Consider the following 13,539-nt stretch of genomic DNA (forward strand, 5'->3'; position numbering starts at 1 on the left):
TATCATCAAATCCACTGTTGCTGGAATATTCTCGGATTAATGTGAGGTATCATAAAACAGCACAGATATTGTAAAGTTTCTTCAGCATTTGAAGTATTAAAGAAAAATTTAAATGTCCACTTTAAGTTGTTCAGGAAACTGAAAAAGATAAATAGCTTAAAGGTTTCAGACTTAGAATAATAAAGCTAAGTTCAGGTAATATTTATTTATTTAAGTATTTGAATTAATTCATTAATTTATTTTTGATATTTTTGTATCATTGTGGCAGGATTGGTCCGCCACACTGCCCCGGCGAGTAAATGATGCTGACCCACTGGAACCAGTTGTCAACAGCAACGCCGATGCTTCGCTTTGGAAGCAGCTGACGTTTTAGAAGAGTTAATCAGTCTGTGAGAGCTAATCATAATAGAGAACTGAGGAAACCTTGACCTCAAATTGTTATTAAGTGTAGCATATTTGTTTAATTCAGGGGAAAATTAGGAAGAAAACGAGAGGGTCTTCGGCATCAAGGAGGAGCTGAATTTTTCAACATAACAGTCCGAGAAGGCGGGGTTTGCAATGCTGTCGTTAGTGGTAGTTCGACGTTGACCCCCCACAACATCATTATTTTTTTTTTTTAAGTTCAAGTTCTTTTTAGTGTAGAGTCTTTAATAATATTTTAGCATTTATCTATCCATTTTTTCTTTAACTACAGCATTCCTGCTTTTTATGTCTATATAATTCTGTTTTCAAATTGGAAATACTCTTTCATAGTACTTATGCATTGACTGTAAATTTATAAAATGTTAAAATATTACTTTGCAATTTTAAGGGACCAAATCCAAGAATTTCATAGCACGTATAATGTTTCATTGTCATGGTAGTGATTTTGAATTGGATTTTAGGTAAGAAAAAGAAAGTATTTTTCTATATTTCTTCTTTTTGAGTGATCTGATCTGAATGAATTAATTAGAATTCAAAATAAACAGGAGTTAAGGTGATCAAGAAGACAAAGACGCTTTCAAATTACGTCTTTTTTAAATTTAGCGATAGAAAAACTGATTCCACAAATCACAATCTATGTCTTAATTTATTTGTAATTTTTGTAGGATAATTCAGTAGAAATTTAACCAAAGCTTGATGTTTACGAACTAGATCCCAAAGGCAAAGAAATCAAGCGAACTCTTTAGACGTCCAACATATTGCCTGTAGCGTGGTTTAGAATTACTGTAAGCTACATCATTATTGACTCAATTTTCTTTAAACCATACTCAATGGAAATATTTATTGTTATATTTCAGGTAAAAATATGCAATATGATTTAGTTGAAGCAGGCTAAAACAGTACTACCTCGAATTCTATACAGGCGCGACGGACAACATGTAATCTCTCCCAGGACCTTCTTAAAGCGGTGATTGTAGGAAAATTGCTGCTACGACTTCGAAAACAGAGAAAGAGACAGACAATAATTAGAGACTGCACAGTTTCTGTGTGAATTCTTTTCTTATTTAAACCGGTGTTATTTCGTTAAATCATCCCCTGCAGAAGTGTGTGTTGACTAAAACCACCAGAGTAGCCCGACCGGCTTGATTTGGTCCTCGCTGGGTGGGTTTTATCCCCGGCTAGTTGGTTAGCCAGCTAACTAACGTGAGCAGCCAGCGATCCACGCATCATTTAAACCCAGTAAGTGTTTTATTTTAGTTTTTGTCTTTTTTTTTTCTTGCCTAGACATTTTATAAATATTTATCTGCTTGTGTATTTTCTTCTACTCCCATCTGCATTAAATATAAACTATATGTGTAACGCCAGTTAAACTTGGCCAACCTAATTGAGTGCTAATTCCTGGTTACTGTCATTTAGAGGGTTTTTTTTTTAGATGCGGTTTATTTTTGCTTAATCACTGATATTTCTCAAACAGTTTCTTGTAATGTCCAGACCCTACAGGGTGGTAATTATCCCCAGCTGTTCCCCTTTTCTGGTGATTGCGCTGGCACTCGTCGCTGGCTGTTGTCAATTTACTCATTAATTGGCAATCATCAACAACAAAAGTGGTCGCCACGGACGTTTCGCTGACGGTAGATGAATCTAAATAATTTGTTTAAAGTGTTTAAGTGTTTTTCTCCCAAGTGACTTTTTAAATACTTTGTTAGTTCAAAATTGTAGTAAATATTTCAAGTTGTTCCAGGATTATGTCTGTTGACTAGAAAATAAATTGCTGGATTTTTAAATAAATATGGATATAATTAGTGGATCTCTAAAATAACAGTTAATTGTATCAAACATGGAGAAATAAATGTTGCATGAAGTTTATAATATAGGGACAAAAAAATTGCCTAGGTTAAATTGAGACACAGTGAATCAAACAAAAGCACTATGTCCATTATTCCCTACTTTATACAGATGTGGCACCAGCAAGTCTGTGCTGCTAGACTTGCTGGTGGCTCTGCAGGCTTTTCTGTTGGCCTCAGAAGACCAAAATGTTGAGTGAACTTGAGGGGAAATGCATTCTGTGGTTTCTATAATTGTTGTGATGGTTAAATATCTACAAACTACGGAACACCAAAACTAATATGAATTCAAATAACTGCAATATACTGGTTGCAATCCTTTTTTGTCTTGGGGGGGATATTTAATAGCTGCTGGTCACAAGTACTGAATAAAGGTTTTGCGGCTTCTGGCAAATTTAATTCAGGAAGAGTACAAAGTTGGCTGTGCATAGATGGCAAAGTTACTGATTTGTGGTCTAGAGGAAAGAGACTGAAATTCCCAGTGAAGGAAATGATGGTAAGCACTTAAGATGGGGCTCATTTTCATCTGTGTGAGTTAAGCCAAGATTCAAAAGTCAGATTTATTGACCGTTTCCATTAGTTTCTTCCTGTCCTTGAAAGAGATCACCATGCCAAGACATCAGGAATAAAACCAAATTAAAATATTGATTTTAACTGCCATAGTGGTCTGTGTGAAAGATGAACTCTTTCTACCAGCACAATAAATACTGATTCTTTTCTTTCTTTTTTTTTTTTTGCACACTACTTCAGAGTGTACCGTAACTTGCAGTTGAATTGGTGATAGTCCCCCCCCAAAAAGTCATTAACCTTCATACATTCTACAGATTGAACTTTCATTTCTGTTGCATGTGGGAGGCTGGAGAATTTGTCCCTCAGTTTACCCTCAAACTTGTGAAATTGCGATCAAAAAGGAATATTCAGTACAAAAACCTTCAGCAGATGTTTTCGGTAATAATTTTAATTAATAATACATTTTGGCAATAATTTTCTCAACCAAATGGTCAAGTGCATTTGTGAAGCAAATTTTTATTTTTAGCTTTAAAAATGGTAGTGGAGAGCCTGGAGGAGTCTTTAAACAACTGGAATCCCTGTTCAAAGCCTGCCATGTCATTCTGAATCTTTTTATAGTTTTTAATGTTTTAACTTGAACAGTTTGCCAAACTGTTAAATAAAATAGGTTTTGAGGCTCAAATGTAGTGTCCTCTTCTAGATTGTGGAGCAATCTTTGTTTAGGTATGGCCAAAAAATAAATACTATATATTATTTTTGAACACTGTGTACTCAGAATCGATGTTTGTTTAGGAGGTACTTCACACATTTGGCCGTCTCTTAAAGATTAAAACTTCCAATAGTTTTAATCAGAATAGAAAATGTGACATGATTAAATTATGCATTAAGAATATCCTGCTTTTGTTAATGTGCCAGTTGAGCAATCATCCGAAATCCAGCAGTTGAAACTAAAATGGCTCCTGTTGACTCAGTGGAGGCAGCATACCTGTTAATTGTAGCAGGACTGTGTTGATGTTGGCAACTTTCTTCCAGCAGAACCTTCCTGGGCTTGGAGCAATTTGATTCCGTCTGTCTTCCATCATGGAGAAAGATGCCAGTGAGCAGCAGAAGAATGATGAGACGGCTGTGGACCAGCCCAAGCGAAAGCAAGGAGCCACCGCTCCGTTCAGATATACCAAGGTGACACTACGGAACTGCTGCCGGTCCGAAGACGGCATCATGCAGAGATCTGCTTTAAAACTCAACTGCTCTTCTTTTTCAGGAGGAACTTCTGGATATAAAGGAACTGCCGATTTCCAACGAGCGGCCTGAATGTCTCTCTGAAAAATACGACAGGTATGATGAACATTTAATTGTGCCCTTACAGAAATCCAGCCAAACTTTTCTTTTTTTTTTTTTTTTGGCCTGCAAACCTTAATTTCAGTAATCTCATTCCAAGTCTTCAGCACTTATTCTTGACAAGGACTGTGATTACATCCAGCTTGGCTTTTATCTGGACTACTTAGTTTGTGGCCTTGTAGAATACTTTTGTTTTGGGTTCATCAGCAATGATCCAGACATTTAGTTTCAAACTGCTTTATTATTCATGTCTCATGGGTGATTGTCCTTGACTCATAAATGTTTCTCAAGGCCAGGAAACAAAGCTGCACAGACACGTACCATGCTTTGAATAGGCTTGTTCTTCAGCCTGCCCTGGAGCAAGTTTCTTATTGCCTTCAGAAAGTAATGGGGAGAATAAATCTCCCTGTAAAAGAAACGATAAGTAAATGCTCAGTTACATTTAGAAAACTTTTGGTTTGTGATGTTTCAAATCTGTGTATCAGCTGGCCACATAACTCTCAGCTTAGCATGGTGTTCAGTTCCTTTTTTTTTTTTTTTTTTTTCCAAACCACACAGGTCATTGCCGTCCAACTAGGATACTTTTTGTTTAAAATTGTGGCTTCACAAGGGGGAAAAAAATTGCTACTTGAATTGTAAAACATTAGTTACACTGCAGTGTTTTTACTGCCTTTTTGAAAATATTAATTCAATGATATAAATGTCGGTGGCTTAAAAATAACATTTGGATTTAAGATATGGCTGTAACTGTGCAACACATGCAATTTGTTGAGGTTTTTTTTTTTAAGATTACTTTTAAATGATGACGGTGAAGTGTTATCAAGTCAAAAGTGTACATGTGATGGCTCCTTTTAAATCAAGCATAGGCTCCTCTATGAAACTCCTGTTTTTCTTCAGAAGCCAGATTTCTTTTTTGACAATTTCCTTTTAGTTGTTCTTGATGCCAGGCTGCATTGTTTTCCTTTTAATCTTATAAAATTAAAAAAAATATATACACATTTCTGACATGTGCATCTTAATGCTGTTTGATCTTTCTTCTGAATAATTCAGACAACATTTGAGAACAACTCTACCTGTATGAATTCACAAGTCGTGGCCTATCCTTTATTAGTCCACTTGACAGATCTTTTAAAATTGACCTGCAAACAGAAAGTCACTAATTTTACTGTTCTTTGTTTCACAAAGTAACATTTTTATTCATCTAAAATGTTTAACAGTAATGTCAAAGTTCTGTGTAATCATGCATTTCTGGTTTGACTTTGAATTAAATTTTGATCATATTTAACATGTCTCATACTTTATTGCCATGTTTTTGTTTTTTTGTTTTGTTGTGCTGAATTTGTATTGAACCTAAACTATCTACATTTACATGCAGACGTCATGTAAATGGGTTTTCCAATATTTTTGCTAATGTTTGCTTTCAGTCCGTCGCCTTTTAATGTTTTGTTTGTTAATCCAGTGACGGCGTCTGGGACCCAGAGAAATGGCACGCCTCCCTGTACCCGACCTCAGAGAGAAACTCCCCAATCGAAGGCTTTAAGAAGGACTACATGGATGACAGAGTTCATTTGAAACGCAGAATCCCAGGTAAATAAATGCCTGATTTGACTAGTTGGTGTATTATTCGAGTTTCTAAAGTCTTGGGTCTTATCTTTCTTTGGTTTTAAACATGCACAGATTTTTAAAACTAGCCATTTAATATTTAATTTGGTTTTCAATTCATATTTTTGTATAAAACAATCACAGTTTAGTCAATCTGGTTTATAATGATGAAAATCTGTTTGGGTTAAGGTTTTTAACCACTTGTACTTCAATGTGGATATTGTATTTTTATTTAAATCTAGATTAACTGAGTGTTTTCTTTTTTTTTTTTTTGCCCCATTCATTTAGATCCCCGTGAGCGGTTAAAGGAGGACGACCTGGACGTTGTACTGAGCCCACAGCGACGAAGCTTTGGCAGTGGTTGTCAAGGCAACGTTGTATCTGCATCAAACACCCGGCGCCCAATAAGCCCACTGGAAAATAAGGAAAACGAGACACTCCGCCTCGGAGGCGCTCGCAGAATTGGCAGTGGGCGCATCATCGCTGCTCGAGCCTTTGAGAGAGAAGCTCGTCCAGAGAAGGAGAGGGAGCGGGAGAGAGACTTCAAAGATAAAAGATTCAGGGTTTGTGGTTTTTCTTACTTTGTTTCCCAGAGATTAAGACGCACAGTTCATAATTGTCCATTTACTCATAAAAGTATTTAGTTTTTTTTGCCTGGTTATTTGCACGACTAACTTGTGAAAACCTTATGATTCTGCATGTGTCATGTCTTGCAGAGGGAATATGGTGACAAGCGGGTGTTCAGTGAAAGAAGAAGAAACGATTCGTACGCAGAGGAGGAGCCGGAGTGGTTCTCAGCCGGCCCCACCAGCCAGTCAGAGACCATTGAGCTAATCGGATTTGACGACAAAATTCTGGAGGAGGACAGACGCAAAACAAAGCGATCGAGGAAGCAAACGGACTCTGTGAAGGAAGGCACGTCAAGCCCTGCGTTCTTGAATTTAAACATCATACAGCATGACGATATGGGTCTGACTGTCCTGTCAAATGTTTTTGCGTGCAGCAGTGGCATGCAATGGTGAACTACCCGAGGAGCAAAGTGTGGCTTTGCAGGCTGATCAAGAAGTTCCCCATCCAGATCTTCTTCCAGACCCGTCAGCTGGAGACTTTGACTTCAACGAATTCTTCAACTTGGAGAAAACCATGCCAGGACTGGCCTCTGTAAGTACCGGGGGCACTGTTCTTATCAAGGTAATGATGTCACATGAGGGGTGTTTCTGCAGCCACCTTACTGGATCTGGTTTCCTGTTCTGCAGTGTTTGGAAGTCGAGGTTTTTAAAGCCAGAATCTGTCGTTTGACACTTGTGGCTTCAATTGCATCATATGTCGATCTTCCAGTCAAATAAGTTTTTTTTTTTTTTGTGTGTAGTTTTGCTTTAAAGCATCAAATGCGTCAGCCCAAGATTACTTCTGCTGCGCTGGCTTGATCTCACTGACCTTGATCTTATCTGTGGTGACTCACTAAATGGTTATTTTTGGGCTGTTGCATGCAGTTAATGAGGCTTTAAAGGTGTCACCCTTCCAAATTTATGCCCATCGTACCTTTGTTTAGAACATGTTTTAAATTAAAGCTGCTCTGTAGCGATAAAATCAGAGCTGCATACTAAGCGGTTCATTCAGGGACAGTGCCTGCCCCGTATCCTGGCACTTTTGCTGCTAGCTTGATGGGAAAACGCACTAAACGCAAGTTTCACGTTTTGTTTTTGCACTCTATAGTGTGTCGTCTTTTCTCTGCATGAAAGGCTTCCCGTCTCTGTCTTTCAGATGATAGAGGACGTTTTGGGAGAAGGCCCCGTGCCGGCGAGCCGCTTCAGTCAGTGGTTTTCGAACACCCTGAGCCCATCAGGCAGCCGGTCCAGCAGTTTGAGGTCCACCCCTCATGAGGAGCTGGAAAAACTTGCAGGCAAGTGATTTGATCACCCCAGTGTGGCTTGTTTTAACCGTGTGGTTATGACCTTTAATTAACAAATCCCCTAGTGGAGTAAATGTAATGAGCTGCTGACAAATAAAACGTGGCCAGTCTGACAGCTGCATCCAGATTATTAATAAAGCAAATGGAAATTGAAGAAATTTTGTTTGTGCTGGTTACATCCATGTCTCCTTATTTGCAACAGTAGAAAGGTTGGACACCAGCTGTCTGTGTCATTGTGGATCCATAGTTCTACTGAATTTACCCATCAGAGTAAATGTTGGAACCAGTTTGCATCTAAAGGAAACTAATTTGTTCTGGACTACATCTCTTTAAAGGACTTGACCCAGGCTGCTCATCTACAAGCCAAGGCTCTGCGTCATACTTCACACCTATTCAGTCATCAGAAGGCAAGGAAAAGGTGGACATCTTGGAGCTGCTGAACAAGGCCAAAATAGACCTGAAGCCCCTTCTGTCCACGCTGTCGGTCAACAAAGCACGGCTACGAGAAAGCAGTGAGTAACGGCTCGGCGCACATTCAAGAAACGTGGAATCAGTCAAAACTACTTTTGGACTTCCTCATACCTTTTTATATTAATCTAGTTGCTAATAGTTGAAACTACCTACTTTTACTTTTCAAATGTTTAAACCAGGTTTGATTTTTTTGTTTTACTCCCCCGTCTGTCCTCAGCCAACTCGGGGGTGGTGCTCTCTCTGGAGGAAGTTGAAGGGGAGATGAAGGGAATGAAGCTCGGCTCGGAGCCTCACGTGCAGAAGGTGTCTCCTCCACAGAAGGGGAACGGCACGCCCTTCATGGCCGAGCATCTGGAGGAGGCTTTGACCGGCGGCTCTGCTAGCCGGCCGCGATCCCGTGACACGGACATGTCTGCTTTTAATAAACTGGTCAGCAGCATGAAGGCAAGTGGAACTCTGCCAACTCACCCCAAACCCAACACAAACAATGTAAGTACATCTCTTGTGTTTTCTACCAGCTCCATACTGCATGTCTAACACTACTTTTGCAGTAGATGCTGCCTGACCCAGTGAAGCTGGAGAATTACCTTTAAGCTAAAATCAGAGAACTTTAAAAGCTTTTTAAAGATGGTGGGCATAAATTTGAACCATTCTGGAGGTTACCTGCTGGGTAATTTTCATCACTGCAGTTCTTTGTGCAAGTTGCTTCAAACATGAGATTAAGTTTAAAATGAATAAGAGTAATGTAAAAGGCCATGGGAAAAATGACTCTTTAAATATAATTCAAAACCTTGGGCAGCTTGCATAGGAGACTGACTCGGCTTCACGTGTGTTCACTCATCTCTGTGGCCCTGTTCTTCTGTTTGGGACGTTTAAGTGAGAATTCATCTCAAATGTTCAAATATTAGACATTTATATCTGATGGTAGCTGCTCAGACCTCCCATATTCAAACAGGCCCACTGAGGTGTGATGTATGGATGTGGTGATCTGTTTTACATAATGAGGGGAAAAAAGCAACTTTAAACCTTCTGTATGTTGCAGCAACCTTCGGATCAAAGTGTGGCACCTCTCCCTGATAATGCGCCTCCTCAGCAACAGAAAAACATATTTCAGGTGTGTGTGCAATCCTTTCTCTAAAGTTGATCATGCATGGTTTGGATTAACATAGTCTCAAATCCTCCCAAATAAAGATTATTGTAGTTTAATATTGGGCAAAACTTTGAGAAGACTGTGATGTTAAACTGCAAAATATGTCTAGGTAGAGGGATTGTGATATTATTCCTTTGTAAGCTCTGAGGGGGAAATTATTCTCGGTTCATTGGAGTTGTTGGAGAAACTGTTACAATGCAAAGATCTTCAGCAGACGAAAGATGCATGCTTACTGCATATGTGCCGAGTCTGAAGAGGAATTTTGTATTCAACAATTTTAATTAAACTGAATATACTTTGTTCTGATTAGATGGTCTTGGAAAACAAACTTCATGTTTTCAGAAAACTGGGATGTCTCCTGTAGTTGCTGGTTGATTCATGTCAATCTGCAATCCACGTCACAGAATTTGACCCACTGATCAATGTGTCTGTTGAATTAAAGTGTAACATCACTCGGGTCTCTCTGTAGGCGCTCCTTGGTGTTCGTAGCAGCTCCCCGACTCCTTTAGGCGGTCTGATGGGAAACTCTGAGCCCTCCGTGACTCCTGGCCCTTTGCATGGTTTACTACACAAGGGCCCCTCGCCCCCTCTGTATGCACAACGGGCCCCCTCACCTGACTACTTCAATAACAGAATGCCACCTGCTGCAGGTAAGTCTGAAAGAACAGACGGATATTACTTGAACTTTCAAAGTTTGGTGTTCTAAATAATTATTCAGGCTTACTTGTTGTGGTTTTATTAAGTGTTTGATTAAACTGGACACAATTTTGTTTTTAATACTTCCTCAAGGATTTCCAGCTGGTCCTCAGTCTCTGCTACCAGAACAGTTTGACATCCACAGGTCCATCAGTCCTTCTCAGCAGCAGGTTGGTTGTTCTGGTGGCAGGAGTTTGGGATTCATTAGTGTGTATGAAACTTCACTTTGTTCTAGGAGATGTGGAACAGGTTTTTCGAAGAACTTTAAAAGGCGTTCATTGATTGTAGTTTTCCTATCATGTTGGTTTTAATTATGGACCTGAATTTATTTTTTTTAGTGGCTTTTCATTAATGTTGACTCACTTGCATTATTGATCTGTTTTATAAAATCAGAATCACTTTAATCTTTGCCATATAAATATACTTGGTACAAAGCCACCTTGTCAAGAAAAGTCTCCATATTGTGATAGTTTTTTGTTTAAAGATGGGGTTATGTAACTTGTTTCCCCAGATGAGGGCGCTCTCACTACCTGTAAATCAAGCTGATCTGGAAGTCCTAGCTCTCCAGCAGGACCTTGCTCTCCATGGCCACCCTTCATTTCAGCCAGGCTACAACAAACACCTGCAGGACAGATCCTTCAGAAATAGGCAAGTATTGTAATTTGGCTTGAATATGTGATTTACTGCTTTTTCTTAACCTAATGTTATGGTAATCATCTTAAATATTTTTCTCTGTAGCAAAAGCACTGTGCAGTCATTAGCCCACTGAGCTAATGATCATATGATTTTGTGCATGTTTTCTAACTCCAGTTTGTATAAATGTGAAGGCAAATATCAAACACATGTGTAGTGGGAAATCTGTGGTCTAAAAATTTAAACCTTTATATCAAGGTGTGTGTACAGTTATTAGGCAGCTCATGTGCTTCAGGGACAATGAGCCAAAAAGACTTTAACGGATTCTGAAATGTAGGAATTGGGTAAGGTTTTTCAGAGGAATCCAGCTCACAGACATTATGGTGTGATCCCAGAACTATATTATTTGTTACAAATGGTGAGCAGCATCTCAAATGTGTTGAAGGCAAAAAAATCCCCACAAAAATTAAAGTCCAAAGATTGGGGAAGAATAAACCCAAAACTAGAATGAGCCCGTTCTCTTCTGGTGCCGTCGCATAACCCGTCTTTGGTGCCCAACAACAAGGTGGAGGTCAGATGAAGAAAGTCGTGAAAGTGAAAGAATAACCTCCTTTGTTTCAAGTTTATTGATGTTTTGGCTTGACTGAGAGCATTGTAGTTCAAAATTAAAATGAACTTGCCTAATTTGTAAATACAGCATATGACTTAAATGCCTGCATGATCAATAGGCCTCAGCGGGTAAATCGCTCCCCTGGACCTCAGCCTGCTGGAAGAACCTCCCCAGGAAACACAGTTACTAGCATGGTGAGCATAGACTCTTTGGTGAAGAGCTTTTTTTTTTTTTTTTTTTTCTTTTTTACTTGCCTGTAAATCCGTGAAAAGTATGTACTCATAATTTTACTATATTTTATGCCTTTCAATTGCAGTTATCCCCATCGTTTACACCCACATCTGTGATCCGTAAAATGTACGCAACGAAAGAGAAAAGCAAGGACGAGCAGTCGAGTCGTCCAGAGACTAAAGAGGAAGCGACCACGAACTCACAAGATGGTACAGGGCAGCTGCTTGCCCACGCTTTGTCCTGCTAACAGTGATGTGATGCTAAAGGTTTTTCTGTGCTTTCAGGCAGTAGCTCTCCAAACCACCTACTGGGGTCAGTGGACGGAAATGTCTCGCAGTCTGTGGGAGCAAAGATCAGTCCTCAAACCATGCAAAGTAAAGACCAGGAGCGTCTGAGACCTGGTTCCACTGGACATCACATGACTCCGATGGCACCTCCAGGCCCGTCTTCATCTTTCCCAAGTCCCATCTACCCAGTACCACTGCTGTCCCATGTCCCCATGGTGCGCCCCCCTCCTCAGCTCCACCCAAACGTGGTTCAGAGAATGCTAGCACAGGGGATCCCGCCCCAGCAGCTCGGACCTGCCCTCATGCAAGCAGGTTAGTGGTTTCTACCGGCCCAACACTGGTGTTATTTCTGTTTAATCACTTTTGGACTTGATGTTTATAAACTGCTTTTGGTTGCACTCACAAGGTATATTTCCACCACATGTTGACCTTGCACAACTTCAAGGCTTGCCTCCAGCCTTGCTGGGACAGCCACTGTACCCACTGAGTGCAACAGGACTTCTACCTCCCAGAGCAAATACTCCCATGCAGTTAGCAGTCATGCAGCAGCAGCTTCAAGGGCAGAGACCAAGTAAGTTTAGAAGTCGTATGTGGTAAAACGTGTCCAAGATTCTCTGGTTCTGGCTCATTTTTCTGAAAGTCTGCAAAACATGAAGCTCTAAAGCATTAAATCCTTTTCTCCTTGTTGCAGTGCATCCCGGTGTACCAGGCGCTCCGTCTCAGAACCAAGGGCTCCACCGGACAAACGGCTCTCAGCGACACGGGGCCAGCCCCCCTCTGGGCCTGGCTAAGTGGTTTGGATCGGACGTGCTAGAGCAGCCACTGCCCTCCATGCCGGCTAAAGTCATCAGTGTGGATGAACTGGAGTTCCACCCATAATGAAAATGCATTATTAGCTGGAAAGTGAGTTTTCCCTCTGCCCATCGCCACCTCCTGCTTACCATGACAATGTGAACTTTAATTTGAAAGATGGCGCATAGTGGGACATTGTAACAATGTTTTGTTTGAACAGATGAGTGGAGGTTTATGTTGCCAGCTTTTTTTTTTTCTATTAGTAAATAATGTAAAGGCTCAATTGTACAGACCATGAGAGAATCTTATTCTGTGTATATAGCTGTAGGTTTTTTTTTTTTTTTTTTGGTTCTTCCTTTTTCCCCCTCCTGATCTTGGGAGGTGTGAAATAGTCCTGTTGTCGAACTTGAATTGGGAAACGAATCCGGTAGCATTCCTTTCTGGTGTCCACCTTAACCACCTCCTCCTGTGATGATGAGAAAGGGCCACTGTTGGGGGGGAGAAGTGAGTTACTTGGTGCACTCTCCACCATATTTTGAGGTGTCATTAGTGGCTATTTCCCTGAAGAGGTTAAGTATAGCAAGACACTGATGGAGGATGCAACAAGCTGGTTGTGCCTTTCTTTTTTTTTTTCTTTTTTTTTTTCTTTGGACTTGCCCCCCTCACTCCCTGTTTCCCTTCAATTTCTTCCACTGTATTCTCCAGTCCGGTGTCACAAGAATTCAACACTGCTCACACTGTCATTGGGGGTGTTTGGGATTCAGTTTATGTGCTATTAAGTTATAAGAAGCACAAATAGAATTAATAAATAAAAACTTGAGTAAAAAAAACAACTTGTAAATGTTCTTTTTAATACTGGTTTGTTCTTAAAGCACCTGTTTTTACATTTTCAGATGATCCTTTGAATCTTCAAATCAAAGGTCTTGAACTGCACTTGCTCAAATCCTGTTCAAACATGCATTTGTCTACACTGAAGTAGTTGACTGGTTTATTCAGCTTGAGCTGAGGATTACAGATGGTACTTTGCTGTGGCGGAGCAA

The 13,539-nt window shown here is 40.0% G+C and overlaps 1 protein-coding gene across 6 annotated transcripts; it reads left to right on the plus strand.

Annotated features, from left to right (window-relative positions):
• Nucleotides 1–1,369: 1,369 nt before the first annotated feature.
• Nucleotides 1,370–13,332, plus strand: eif4enif1 (eukaryotic translation initiation factor 4E nuclear import factor 1). 6 transcript variants are annotated; one of them, XM_088005660.1, is made up of 20 exons: nt 1,370–1,662; nt 1,915–2,054; nt 3,813–3,956; nt 4,039–4,112; nt 5,575–5,702; nt 6,006–6,280; nt 6,434–6,632; nt 6,721–6,878; nt 7,482–7,620; nt 7,965–8,141; nt 8,318–8,589; nt 9,143–9,214; nt 9,720–9,900; nt 10,040–10,116; nt 10,458–10,594; nt 11,308–11,383; nt 11,506–11,629; nt 11,705–12,019; nt 12,153–12,278; nt 12,399–13,332. In XM_088005660.1, the coding sequence occupies exons 3-20, from the start codon at nt 3,858–3,860 to the stop codon at nt 12,584–12,586; spliced, it is 2,817 nt and encodes a 938-aa protein (XP_087861786.1). In that variant the 5' UTR covers nt 1,370–1,662; nt 1,915–2,054; nt 3,813–3,857; the 3' UTR covers nt 12,587–13,332. The 6 variants fall into 6 exon arrangements, with proteins under 6 accessions (XP_087861786.1, XP_014837600.2, XP_014837599.2 ...); XM_014982114.2 differs by having other exon boundaries at nt 1,371–1,662; nt 3,810–3,956; nt 12,114–12,278; XM_014982113.2 differs by having other exon boundaries at nt 1,371–1,662; nt 12,114–12,278.
• Nucleotides 13,333–13,539: the final 207 nt, after the last annotated feature.

The sequence above is a fragment of the Poecilia mexicana genome, unplaced genomic scaffold (assembly GCF_051168715.1).
Source record: "Poecilia mexicana isolate PSO_F unplaced genomic scaffold, ASM5116871v1 scaffold_5, whole genome shotgun sequence".
In the NCBI taxonomy this organism is placed as follows: Eukaryota; Metazoa; Chordata; class Actinopteri; order Cyprinodontiformes; family Poeciliidae; genus Poecilia; species Poecilia mexicana.